Here is a 12,641-nt window from a genome sequence, read left to right on the forward strand (position 1 = left end):
AAATACAATCAACATGTACTCCATCAAACATTGACACACTTTGTAAATCAAAAATAGGAGTGTTCAATAATCAGCCGTCAAAATATCCACCATGATGAGTATTCTGTAAGAAAGCAAGTATTCATACATAATATGCAGAATTCAATCTGTAAGGGTACAATTATCTAGCGTGCTTTGAGACTTAACATCCCTGCACATCTTGTTCCCTTCAGTGCATCCAAACCAAAGCTGTACAACAGGCGCCTTTTGGCTTCCCATTCTCTAAAATCAACGTGAAAGCGTTTTATGATTATCTGTGCATCTTTAAGCACACTCAGTGGATATAGTACTCACTGAGCTGACTGTGCAGAACAAAGACATTTGAACAGTCTTTCATCAGTACCTGCTTGAGCCTCTTGACCTCGTGCTCTAGCTCCACCTCCCTGGTCCTGCTGTTGAAGTCCGCCAGCCCAGAGGAAGAGCTGCGACTGCGGCCCGGCCTCTCTGTCTCCAGCTTGAAGAGCTGCAAATGCTCCAGCTCTCGACGCAGGTCCTCTATCAGCTTCACACAGAGAAAGGACAGATGAACAATGTTATATAATGCCAGTGCAGTATTTTGTAGGTGTGGGTGTTGGAGGCAGTATAATTGCAGTGAGAGAGAGATGAGTGAAAGAGAGGAAACAGAGTGAGCAGCAGAGCAAACAACCCACTCTATGCATGTATCTGATTGCATACAAAAGTCCCTCCCACCTCCTGCATGGCTTCTTTTTCTTTCTGGAACTGGTGTCTGTTCTGTCTCAGTTTGTCCATCATTTTCCTGTAAAGGTCCATCTCATCCTTCAGACGCAAACTGGTGTCTTCCAGCTTGTCTGTCATCCTTTGCTTCTCCTGAGGAAGGACAGGCATACACACACAGTTACAGTTTAAAGTTTTTTTTTTGTGTCGATTCAGACAAGCACACATGCACTCAGTTATGTGATAGGCATTCCTATTTACAGTATGCAGTCATGTCAGTCAGACACTTTTGTATGAATGCTATTAAACAACACAGATCTTTGGTATCAAAGGTTTTCAGTTTGCATTTGTTCATGAAAATTCAACAAACAAGTATTTACTTATAGAGTTAAGTTTTCTGTGACACCTTTGGTCATACATTCTCATTCCGTGAGCAAGAGTTGACATCTATCTGCGTTGGTGTTATTTACATAGGTACTGTTTTAAAATAGTGGTGTGGTTCAGGACAGTAGAACTGTGTTGATGGAATATAGAAATAACAACGACCTTGCATGTGAGTAAGAGAAACAGACAGTTAACTGAAGAGTTTCTCCAGATAAGAGCATCAGCTGGATGTGAGAGTACTCCACCGATTAAGGATGCATTTCTATAACATTGTCAGACTCGCAATGGGCAGTTTAAATTAAAAAGAAGGTAAAAATCGATGCAGAATGAAAGATAGTCTTTTTTATTCCAAACGTTATTCTTCCTTGTCAAAACCTGGTGTGCATTACTCATTCAAGTGTGTTATGCAAGTAGCAGCTAACGTAGCCTCGAGCCGCTAACCTCAAGCAGAAATGAGGAGCGGGCTACAGAGGTCTGGTAAACTCACTTCTTTCAACTCCATACACACACAGATTATTTTCATTTTTAAACCTGTAGTCTTCCAACTCAACGCTGACTCAAGTGACATCACTTGAGTCCGTTGATCAGACTTCACGCAGCTCCCTCTGGAGCCACTAAAGGCTTCATACAACCTTTTTTTCCACATATGCAGTAGTACTCCCCGAGACCTGTAAACAGACTTTGATGTGTAAAACCGGTGGAGATCCCCCTTCTGTGTAAAAATAAGGGCAGAACAAAGAAAAGACAAACAAGATAAAAGAAAGCAAACATACAAAGTAAATATGGCTTACCTCATCCAGTTTCTCTGTCTGTGATTTGAGCCGGCACATGCTAAGACTCATCTCACTGTTCTCTTCCTCCACCTGCTTAACTCTAAAAACACAAAATCCTGTACATCAGTTTACTTTTATATATAAGCTGAGTGTGTCTCTTAGTCAGCTAAGGCACCGGTTTAAGCACATGTCCACAGAATATGCTGTGGCTGCAGAGGCAACTGACTAACCCCAGGAGAGATCTGTGAGCTCTGTTTAGCAGTAGCAACATTCTGCATTTTCTCCAAACAGGCAGGCACGTCAATGTCCATATCCAGGGAATTTAGGATCCCCTGGATAATGTTCACTTTTTTACATACAAAATTCCTAATCTAAACTGTATGTCAGCATCAGAGTATACACTTTAATGAATTCATTCATTTGCATATAAATAAAAAAACATTTAAATATGTGTAGTATGTGTGCTTGATTATTTGTGTTTCTCACCGGTTGGTCAGTAGCTCTATCTGCGTGTTCTTGTCTCTCTCCATCTTGCTGTAGGACTCTCTGTGTCGTCTTAGCCCCTCCTGTAGAATTTGTTCTGCTCGCGTCTCTTGGTCTTTCAGCTGCTCCTCGAGCTCATTAACCCTGAGATGATGACCACATCACACAAAATTATTCAATACAGTATCATAACTGAGCTGAGTGTTACTTTTTTGAAACAGTGAATACTAAATTACGGCAACACTCTGTTGCATTACGTCTACATAATTTCTCGTTTGAGGAAAGAAAACCTTCAACAATGAGAAGTTACAGAGAATAATCTGTATAATATGATACTGGGCTGGTCATATATTTGTTCTAAAACAAATTGTGTATTTCAGAAAGCCAGTTTTCTCTCAGAAAATGGTCACTGTAACAACTTCTGTCACCTGTGCACCAGATGTGTGTTCTCCTGCTTCAGCTTGGACTTGAGATCACCGTTCATCATAATATCATTCTCGAGTTCTGCCACCTTCTTTTCCAGAGAACTCACCTGATAGAAATAGAGACAGTTTACTAAAACCTGAATTTGCACCATACATGTAAAAGTAATCAAATGTGACGACAATGCTTAGGGATTTAAGATGTATGCTAAACTCTGGCCAGTGTAAAAAGTAGGACATATCACTCAATAAAACAAGAAATATCACATTGGCACTGAACAACACTTTTCAGACTTCTTAAAAGTAATTGTGCAACTCCCAAGGTTTTAAAGGCTTAAAAATGATAACCGTATTCTTTGAATTTGCAGACGTAAGAGGAATCCTGACAGGGTTCATCCTATGAATTAGCATTCTCAACTTAAGCTGTGCATCCACCAGAAACAAGTCTTTTTTTGCTGTGATTTTTAGTGCCAAGAGCGTAAAAAATGCTGAAGGTGAGATATAGTAAATCTTTCATGAGTTTTCAGTAGTCACACAGAAACAGGAAGGGTTATTATAACTTCCTACAAGAGCTTAGGTAAATAAAGGTCTGCTGACACAGATTGTCCATACAACATATGGACAATCACAATTGCACACAAAAAAAGACACAAACACATTCATACCTTCTCATTAATATCAATGTCACAGGAGTCGATGCTGTCTCGGAAAAGGTCTTCCGTGCTGCCGTTACTGCTGCTCAAGTTGCTGTTGTGAAGCAGCTGCCTGCTCAAACACACAGAGACACACAAACTTAAAGAATCTGCCCGGAATAGAGCCGGGTAGGGACCAGCTGGTTCTGAGTCACACACACACACACAGCCCTCTTTTTCCTCTGATGAAAATAACAGCAAGCTTCTGATCCATTACTGAGATTACTTATATGGAGAGGAAAGGAGATAAGTGGAGGAAAGAAGAGAGGAGGAAAGAGGAGAGGAGGAAAGAGTAGAAGAAGAACAGATAAAGAGAGCAATAAAGTGGAAGAAGTAATCAAACCAGACAGAGAGGACAGTGGAAGGAACAAGGGGAGAGAGCCAAAGCTTAAATTGAATACATAGATCAGGTCTGACAGGCCATTTTCACTCTGTCGCTATAATTCAGTTACTGTGGGTGGATATAGGACAAAACCCTCGACACAAAAATTTCACTCAGTACAGACCAACAGGCCATGAAGAGGGATACATGGCTGACACTGAAAAAGCTGATGTCCAAACTCTTTTTTTTTTTACAGCACGCCTGGTTTTAGATCAGATTATTTCCATCCAGATGTTGTGCATTTTCTCTGAATGACCAATTACTAATTAACTGGCGGTTAGAGCACAATGGCCGGGCAGCTGAGTGATAACTAATCTTGCTGTAGGTGGTGGTTTGTGTGCCTATGTCAACAAAAAGAGCAAACACACATGCAGCACAGGCTGTATAATGCATAAACATACACAGTACAAGTGAGTGACCTTCCCTGTGGACACACACAGAAGCGCGCGCACACACACACACACACACACACACACACACACACACACACACACACACACACACACACACACACACACACACACACACACACACACACACACACACACACACACACACACACACACACAGGTGAGTGACTTACCTTCCAAAGGCAGTGCTGGTGATTTTCCTGTTGGGGCTACAAATGGAAAAACAAAATGACAGACATTTTTATTACAGTGAATTGCCATGGATATGTCTGGACTTGCAGTTCAACAATGCACTGGCACTAACTGCTGAATGTCAATTAAGATTTTGGCAATTCAGTTCAGTGTGACAGACATGCAGGAGAGAGAGAGAGAGAGAGAGAGAGAGAGAGAGAGAGAGAGAGAGAGAGAGAGAGACTGAAGGACATGTCAATGATAACACAATTTCACTCCTGGTTCAGTTGAGCGGGGGTTTCTGTCAGCTCAGCAACTGTCTCAGGGGGACAAAAGCCCAAAGACTCTTTCAGTCTGATGTGTCTGTCTGTGCTGGGTTTCACATTGGATTAACAAAAATGAGCAAACGTATTGTGGGGGCACAGAAATGACAGTTGATGTAGACTGACTAACTAACACGATCACAGACTCCTGGTAAAAATGAATACAGTAGTAGAATATACAGTAAGACAACAGGAGCGCTGTGCCTAACTCTATACAAACAGTTTATTCTGTGCAAATAAAGAAATGCATCACTGTTGCATCCATGTGAAACAGCTTTGCGCATGTTTCTATCTGTGTCATGTCAACCCAAATTTGTTAGCTCCTAATGATTTAGAGGTTGTAGTCGATCATGTCATATACAATTCTCACAACTAAGATTTTCTTGAATTCACTCATTCTGCTTCAGCAGTACTGTTCTCGTCACGCAAACTGCGAAGAACCTCAAAAGCATTTAGCTTATTCAAAACTCTTACTTTTTGGTAACAGATTGGTATATCAAGAAACTTGACATTGAAATTGGCTTTACCAAGAAATAACTGACATGCGTGTCTAAAAGGCTGATCTTCCAGGTGGATCCTCTCAGCATTCAGATGAAGCAAAGTTGTACAGAGGGTCAATAATCCTGTGTGACAACCCAAATCCCCTGCAGCTAAGGTTCCACTTAACCTAATGTCCTCTTTGAAGAAGTCTAAAGGGGCTAAAGTGTAGAGCAGAAGTTCTGCTCGCAATTTATCTTTAATTTCTGAACTTTCATCTACCCAATATGCAGTCAATTATGAATTAACATTTTTTTATGAAAGTGCTCTTATGTACAAACTATACTTGTACTATAATTAAAAGTTAAACATTTCACGTTGTGGTTTTACACTGTTAGAAATACGAGCAGTGCATTTTTAAGGTCATGCTAAAAACCCTAGCACCGTTCCTTTGCTCCCACACACAGATTTTCTTAAAAGTGAATGCACAGTGAGATATACTGCCCTAGACAGAGAATATTTCACATGAATACATTACCAATATTGCCTATATTTGTCAGTGAGAGCAAATATGTTTGGTTTTACATGGACTTGTTTGTGTGATTGCACGTATGTCTTTCCCATCTATGTATGACCCATTTTGAAATGAACCAAACCCCACCCACTAATTTCATGAGTTATTACCCTTGCCTCAGTGTGGCCATTTTAATTTAATTAACTGTGTGTAAAGGAGCTTGACATGCAAAAGTGATCCTTTAAATACTGTATGCTGCTTAGTAGCAAAAGCCCCTTCCTGGCCATTCTGAATCCATTTAGTCTTGCCTAAAATCCTTCATTCTTTGGACTGATATATATGTTGCCGTTTTAAATATTTTAGACAGGTTCATATTTACCCTTCTCCATCAAAATCCATTCCCACCACCATCCTATTCAGTCTGTATCCATTTTCTATGAGCTCACTCCATTCAAAGTAATTTTTCCAATCAATTTATTTTCATTCTCTAACTCCTCTTTCATTATTCATAAGAGGAAAGCATAGAGATGACAAGCAGAGACATGTTCGATTATAGAGCTGTTTCTCTCTGGGGAGAAATCCTGCAGAGTCAGCTGTGAGTCCAAGTTACATAGAAAAAAGTGACTTCACAGTTCACACAGTATTCAAAAAAAATATTCTACAACATTCAGTGTTCTCAAATAACTATATGTATGTGTCTGTGTGTGTGTGTGTGTGTGTGTGTGTGTGTGTGTGTGTGTGTGTGTGTGTGTGTGTGTGTGTGTGTGCGCGCTCGCACTTGTGTCACCACGGATTATGTTTCCAATAATAGATTCCCTATTACAATGGTTGATGAGGTAAGCACAGGAGTGACAGCCTTATATAACAATCAATTAGTGTTTGTGTGTGTGCTTGTGTGTGTGCGTACATGTTAATGATAATAATGTGTTTGTCTGTGCATGAAACAGGAGGAGGAACACTTAAATCATACTCTTATTAAATGATACTAAAAAAGAGCACACAAAGCAAACAGTGACCTCTGAGTCAACCTCACCAGTCCAATGTGAGTGGACCAATACGCTTCAAATCCCTCTGTGTGTATCCTGTACAATACACATAATACAGTAGCTGACATTTGTTTCTGTCTCACATTAAAACAGCGTGGTGTATAGCTCCTGTCATTAATAATTAAGTTATTTTCTTTTAATATACCATGGTTGTGTCTAAAAATGACCTGCTGGGATAATTAACGCTAATTTCTCACAGAAAAAGATACCTTTCTCAATGTATGGAAGCAGGTACTGTATTTATGCTACAGTATACTGTATTTCACCATGCAGAGTTATATTAGGTTTACAGTCAGAATAAGAATGTGGTGGTCAGCTAGAAAGGGTTGAGGGAAGGAAAGGACAGTGTAGAAATAGCTCAAAGTTATTTTTTATTGACGTTGTACTAGCAACTGGTATTTGGTGGGTGTAGATCTTGTGTAACAGTGTGTTGTGTGTGTGTGTGTGTGTGTGTGTGTGTGTGTGTGTTTGTTTGTTTGTACAGTGTGCATATGTGTGTCCTACCTGTTAGCCTTGAGGTTTTTGAGGCGAACCTCCAGGTCATTTAGCAGGTTGACCTTTTTGCTGCACTGAGAACAGTAGACATCCATCAGTTCACCGGTGTAATGCTGACGCACCTTGCGAGGAGTCTGGCCCGCACTGTAAACACACACAGAGACAAATGCAGTTTTTATCTGCCGACACACTGAGAAAGACTCTTTGAAATTCAACTGACTAAGATTACGAGAGCATGTGGGAATATATGACCATTTGAGTGTGTAGAGAAGTGAGGGTGATATAAAACCATGTAGCCTGTGCCAAGACTCCTAGAAAATGGATTTGGCTATCCGCTATATAATAACAGCAATACAAGTTGAAACTGAAATAGAGAGAAAGAGATGTCAAAGATTGAGAAGGAGAGAAAGAATAAAGTTCTGACCATCTATGAGATGATCCATATTTTCTATGACAAATCCTGCTAAAAAGGAACTCAGTATAGCACTTTGTTTGGAATAATTATACTTAGATCCAGAAATGTAACTTGCAATCTTGTCTTAGTTTATTGTGTTACAGTATGTTGTGAAGGTGCCGACGCTTAAAGCAAGACAGCAAAACAATGACTCATTACCAGATCTTTTGCCAAAATAAGGAGAAGCCATAATGCATACATGTACCCTGATTTCATAATAGTTTCCAATAACTCCCCCAAATCTCATTATTTAGTTCTCAAAATCTCACCCTCAAAATTTTTTGGGGGGTTTAGGAGGATACCAAAATGTGCAAGTGTACCTTCAACCCACTTTGTACTGTAGTTATTCAAACTTCTTTCCCATGCTGAGCTGTCTAAGACTTCTTGTAAATCTGGGCCTCATTTTGAATTTAAATCTCCATGCCAACTCTATTTGGTGAGTTTTGTCTGCTTGGTATGCGTGGAAGGAGCATGGAGCAGTATTGCCACTCTATCAGCCCGGGAGACTTAATCCCATTAAACACAAGCATTTGATGAATATTAATGTGGCCTTAAGGGCAAGAACCCTTAAGCCACACTTCTACAGTCAAGACTCAGAATAATATGAGTCAGGTAATGATTCTGCAGAGTGGAGCCTCAAGTCCATAATATCTAACAGAGTTGCAGCTACAGAAACTGGTCAATGTCTTTATCATAACTTAACCTTCAACAAACAGCAAAGAAGCCTAGGCACAACTGAAATGTATAATTATCTGCACGGCCACCAAACACTTGCCACTAGGCCTGGGAAGAATGCTATGATTCGTCAAGAAAGCTGAATAATAATTATAGAAATTAATAGGCTAATTAAGGCTATTTTTGCAGTAACTACCTTGACCTTGCCTCTGTACTTTCTCCAAATCACTCCCTGTCACGCCCAAAACAACAAGATACTAATTTTGAACTGAAGTAGGCCATCAGTACACAAGGTCATCAACTGTGATCCACTTAGCTACACAATTGGCGTGTGCGGAGTTCCTTTTACTTTTGCAACAAGCTAACTTGTGTAAGAAGCAAAAACGTCAAGAGTTTGAGAGAGGATTTAACAGAAAAAATGTTTCTTTGGAGGAACTAGGGGATAAACCTAAACTACGCGTTTTAAAATCCAAATGTTTGACTTTTATTGTGGTCGCGACACAACAAATGCACGCCTTCACCATGTTGAGCATTCCACAATATTTGCATATAAAACATTCTACTGTCAATATGGAAATTATTGGCACGGGTGGTAAGCCACTTGATCGTAATCCATCTCGTCTCGTAGGTAGTAGATGACAGTCTAAACAATATCCACACCTATTTCATATTTAGATTTCACTGTGTTAAATAGCACCTAGAACATGAATGTGCATTGTTATGATGTAACAAAGATGGTCAACATTTAAGGTTAGGTAGCACAAGGTGGTGTTTTTCGGAGGCTTCATTAATGGATCATTTTGGTGGTTATGGTATACAATGTTGAAGTTCAGTGCCGATACCAAAATTGTACTTTATTCCAGTACCTCACTAATGTCACCTCGGCATTTAAACATAAAGAACAATGTCTCACTATATATCTCTCTCTAACTCTCTCTTACCTAGAGGGAACAGATGAGCCGAGGTCAGAGTACCCGTTGGTCCGAGTCTCGTCTTCTGGGCAGGGGCTGCTGGGAGTGAAGTCCGGTTCCTCCCCCTCTCCGTAGTCCTCAAACTGCTCCTCGTTCAGAGAAGCGGAGGAACGTGTTGATAGGTCAGAGGTCACTGAGACGCTGGTCTGACCACACCTGAGGAAAAAGAGGGGGGGGGGTGTCACACTTACTTACACTCTGTATTCATCATCTTCATTTTGAGTGGTGAATTAAAACAAAGGCACTCCATAAGTAATAGTAAATTACAGAAGGTGTTTCAGATTTTGATCTGAAAGTAATGATGACACATGATTACAAAGTAGCCCCTGGTATCTTGTACTTTTATTTGAGTTCAGAGGATATATTTTCCCCAAAATATCAACTGTTGATACAGTTTACAGAAGAAGTAGTGGAGAGAGGTGCTACTGTGAATATAGGACTTTGGCCTTTATTTGAAAATATTGTTTTTATCTTTTTAGTCTGACAGAGAATTTTAGTCTGATAGAGTCTGATTGAGAAAACAGCAGTGATGACCATTAGGTGAAAAGAAACAGACATCTGTCCCCATGAATGAAGCTCTTTACTGTATGCAGCACTGGAACAAGGAGCATCATTGAATGTGGACTGAAATATGATTTAGAGACAGTGTGACAGACAGTAAAGCAGTAGTAAAAAAAAGATGGAACAACGCTTACTTCTCCCCAGAGAAAAAGAGATCCCCCAGTGCGTCTTCCTTGTCTCCAGGTCTGATCAGCCCGTCAGAGGTGTCTGACCCTTGGGTGCTTTCCACTGCACTGTCTCTGTCCGATTCCCTCTCCCTGGCCTCGTCTGCAACCTCTTCCTCAGGCTCCTCCACCTCTCCTGGAAACAGCTGGCGCTCAGGGACGGGGTCAGGATAGGCCCGTGTGCACATGATGACCGGACAAAGCCGCTCCTCCTCACCACCCTGGAGCATGATGGGAAGAAAGGCAAAGATAGAGAGGAAGGGGGGTGAGAGGGAGTATATACACACATTTACAGACACTGGCCTGCAGAAACAGAGATTGAGTGAGGCTGTTTTTGGGATCACAGTGATGTTGCCAAAATCTTCTTAGTGAAAATCTTGCAACCACAACTGACTCTTTGCACTGATAGCGTTATTTCCATTACCAATTTTTTTCTATTGCAAGCAAACATAAATCCACTTCATTTAAACAAAACAAAAAAGACGCTCCATATGACGTCAGGGCTTGCCTCGTGACTATCATGTTAAGATGTTTTCTTAAACAGTGATTTCTGTTTGTATATCCATGGTTATAGTGCAAACATGAACTGCTAGCAGCTTATGCAGCATGACTTGTTATGGTGCAGGTTCAACAAAATGTAAAGAAATACAGAGTAAAAAAAACAATCACAAATTATTTAGTAGTTAGCCAGTACATAACAAATCAGCTAACTCACTGACACTAACTCACCTGTAGGCATACGGGCAAATAATTCAAATAACTTTTAAATTATGTTCAAAAAAAAATTCTAATGAAAACAGTTTCAGATCTTGTATTATATCAGTGACAGCCAAATGGTGGAGAAATGTTCATATCTCTCCAAAATACATCCAAACATCTTAGAAATGTATCATTTTTAGACAATGGAAGTCCTTTTAAATTCATTAAAATGGTATTTATTTTGTTTTTAGTTTTAGGGGAGCTGTTCACAAATCATGGTTGTTTGCAAGTATTAACACTTGTGGATTCTGTGTTAGGCTAGATTTCCCATTTAGTAAATTCCTTCACTGTGGGAATGGTCTTAAGTTCACGTAGGGGGGTCTGGAGGGCTAGAAAAGGTGAAAGGGCAACAGATCAAAGGTCACAGGTCCCGCTCCATCTAGTTTCACTCTTCAACGGCTCAAATCTCGTCTAATGCAACAGAGAACAAGGACTTATCTCAGCGTGACTGAACAGCTGAGAGCATGAAGGAGGAGATGATCAGACAGGAGGGAGAGAGAGCAGGGTGAGTAACATGTTAGGTAGTGAGTGACAGAAAGGTGGAGAGGGAGTGAAAAGGCATGGGTGGTGGTATGGATGGAGGTGGGGAGGAAGAATAAGCATAGAAGAGAAAAACACGAAGAAAAAGGGGGCATAAGGAACAAAGCCAAGAAGGAATGCAAAAGAAATAGCAGTACAGTGTGAGGGCGAGATTAGACGAGAGAGTGAGAGAGCTGTGAAGAAAGATACAGGAGGTGTCTAGATAAAGGATGCAACACAAAGCTACTATCTGCTACTATGTATCTATGTCACAAAACTATATGTAGTCAAATTTATACCAGACATGAGCAGGGAGGGCCTACACCAAAAAGCTGTTAGAAAATGTCTAGTGTGTGTAAAAGTCTGTATCTATAACCAAAAAAAAACAAAAAAATGTAACCATGTACCTAAATAATCAAATAAGTCATGACTTGCATTAGATTCTGACTTTCCAAAAAGAACCAAAATGACTGTTAATAGAAATGGAAAAAGAGCTTTTTGACAGTGTGAAAATACGAGTCAAAATTGAGATGGTCTAATAACTAACTAATATTACTGCAAGTGTTTAGAGCCAATTATGTGTACATATCCAAATAATATATTAATATTTGTCTACATACCCACTGAACCTCTAAACTGAGGCTCTGTGCTGTTACAAAGAGTCACTATGGGGTCTGGAGCTGAGTCACGAGAATAAAACGAAGGATAAAGATCTCTTTAAGCATTCCTTAGACCAGTCTCCTTTTTCCCCTGCAGCAGAAAAAATAAACAGTGTGATGCCACTGTCGTCCACCACAACAATTTGAAGAAATGAACAAGCAAACACAGCGGGGAAGTTTGACACCTGTTGCGCTTGATCTGCGGAAGAGAGACAAAGAGGTTTTTTCATATGTAGTGCTAGCTCACCTAATATAAACAAATAATGGTAGAAGAGCCAGTCAAAATACAGAACTAAACTTCTCAATAAGGGTTGAAAAGATGACAAATCCTGCTTATGCAATACATTTACATTAAATTATCGCTTCATTGGCAGAGTAACACATTTTCTAGTTGATAAAGTGATATTATGTTGTTTATTATGTTATGTTGTACCTTCATTTTCATTAACTACATCATGCCCATGCTACAATAATACAATACCTAGTAGAGGCTGTAGTTAATAATATCAAAGTATTTAAAGAGCTTTCATTTTCCTCTGCTCAGGTGAACGCGTCAGCATTCTTTGACTCACTCTGTGTGTGTGTGTGTGTGT

The 12,641-nt window shown here is 40.0% G+C and overlaps 1 protein-coding gene across 2 annotated transcripts in view; it reads right to left on the reverse strand.

The window, feature by feature from the left end:
- rab11fip4b (RAB11 family interacting protein 4 (class II) b) overlaps nucleotides 1-12,641 on the reverse strand; it is a 28,006-nt gene that overhangs the window by 5,710 nt on the left and 9,655 nt on the right. For both annotated transcript variants that reach the window (XM_031285791.2, XM_031285793.2), the window contains exons 2-11: nucleotides 10,082-10,332; nucleotides 9,357-9,542; nucleotides 7,296-7,430; nucleotides 4,434-4,469; nucleotides 3,442-3,541; nucleotides 2,783-2,886; nucleotides 2,358-2,498; nucleotides 1,890-1,971; nucleotides 730-867; nucleotides 383-541 (exon numbers count right to left, since the gene is read on the reverse strand). In XM_031285791.2, the coding sequence (XP_031141651.1) occupies nucleotides 383-541; nucleotides 730-867; nucleotides 1,890-1,971; nucleotides 2,358-2,498; nucleotides 2,783-2,886; nucleotides 3,442-3,541; nucleotides 4,434-4,469; nucleotides 7,296-7,430; nucleotides 9,357-9,542; nucleotides 10,082-10,332 (1,332 nt within the window). The remainder of the gene's footprint in view (nucleotides 1-382; nucleotides 542-729; nucleotides 868-1,889; nucleotides 1,972-2,357; nucleotides 2,499-2,782; nucleotides 2,887-3,441; nucleotides 3,542-4,433; nucleotides 4,470-7,295; nucleotides 7,431-9,356; nucleotides 9,543-10,081; nucleotides 10,333-12,641) is intronic.

This window comes from Sander lucioperca, chromosome 4 (assembly GCF_008315115.2).
Source record: "Sander lucioperca isolate FBNREF2018 chromosome 4, SLUC_FBN_1.2, whole genome shotgun sequence".
Classification (NCBI taxonomy): domain Eukaryota; kingdom Metazoa; phylum Chordata; class Actinopteri; order Perciformes; family Percidae; genus Sander; species Sander lucioperca.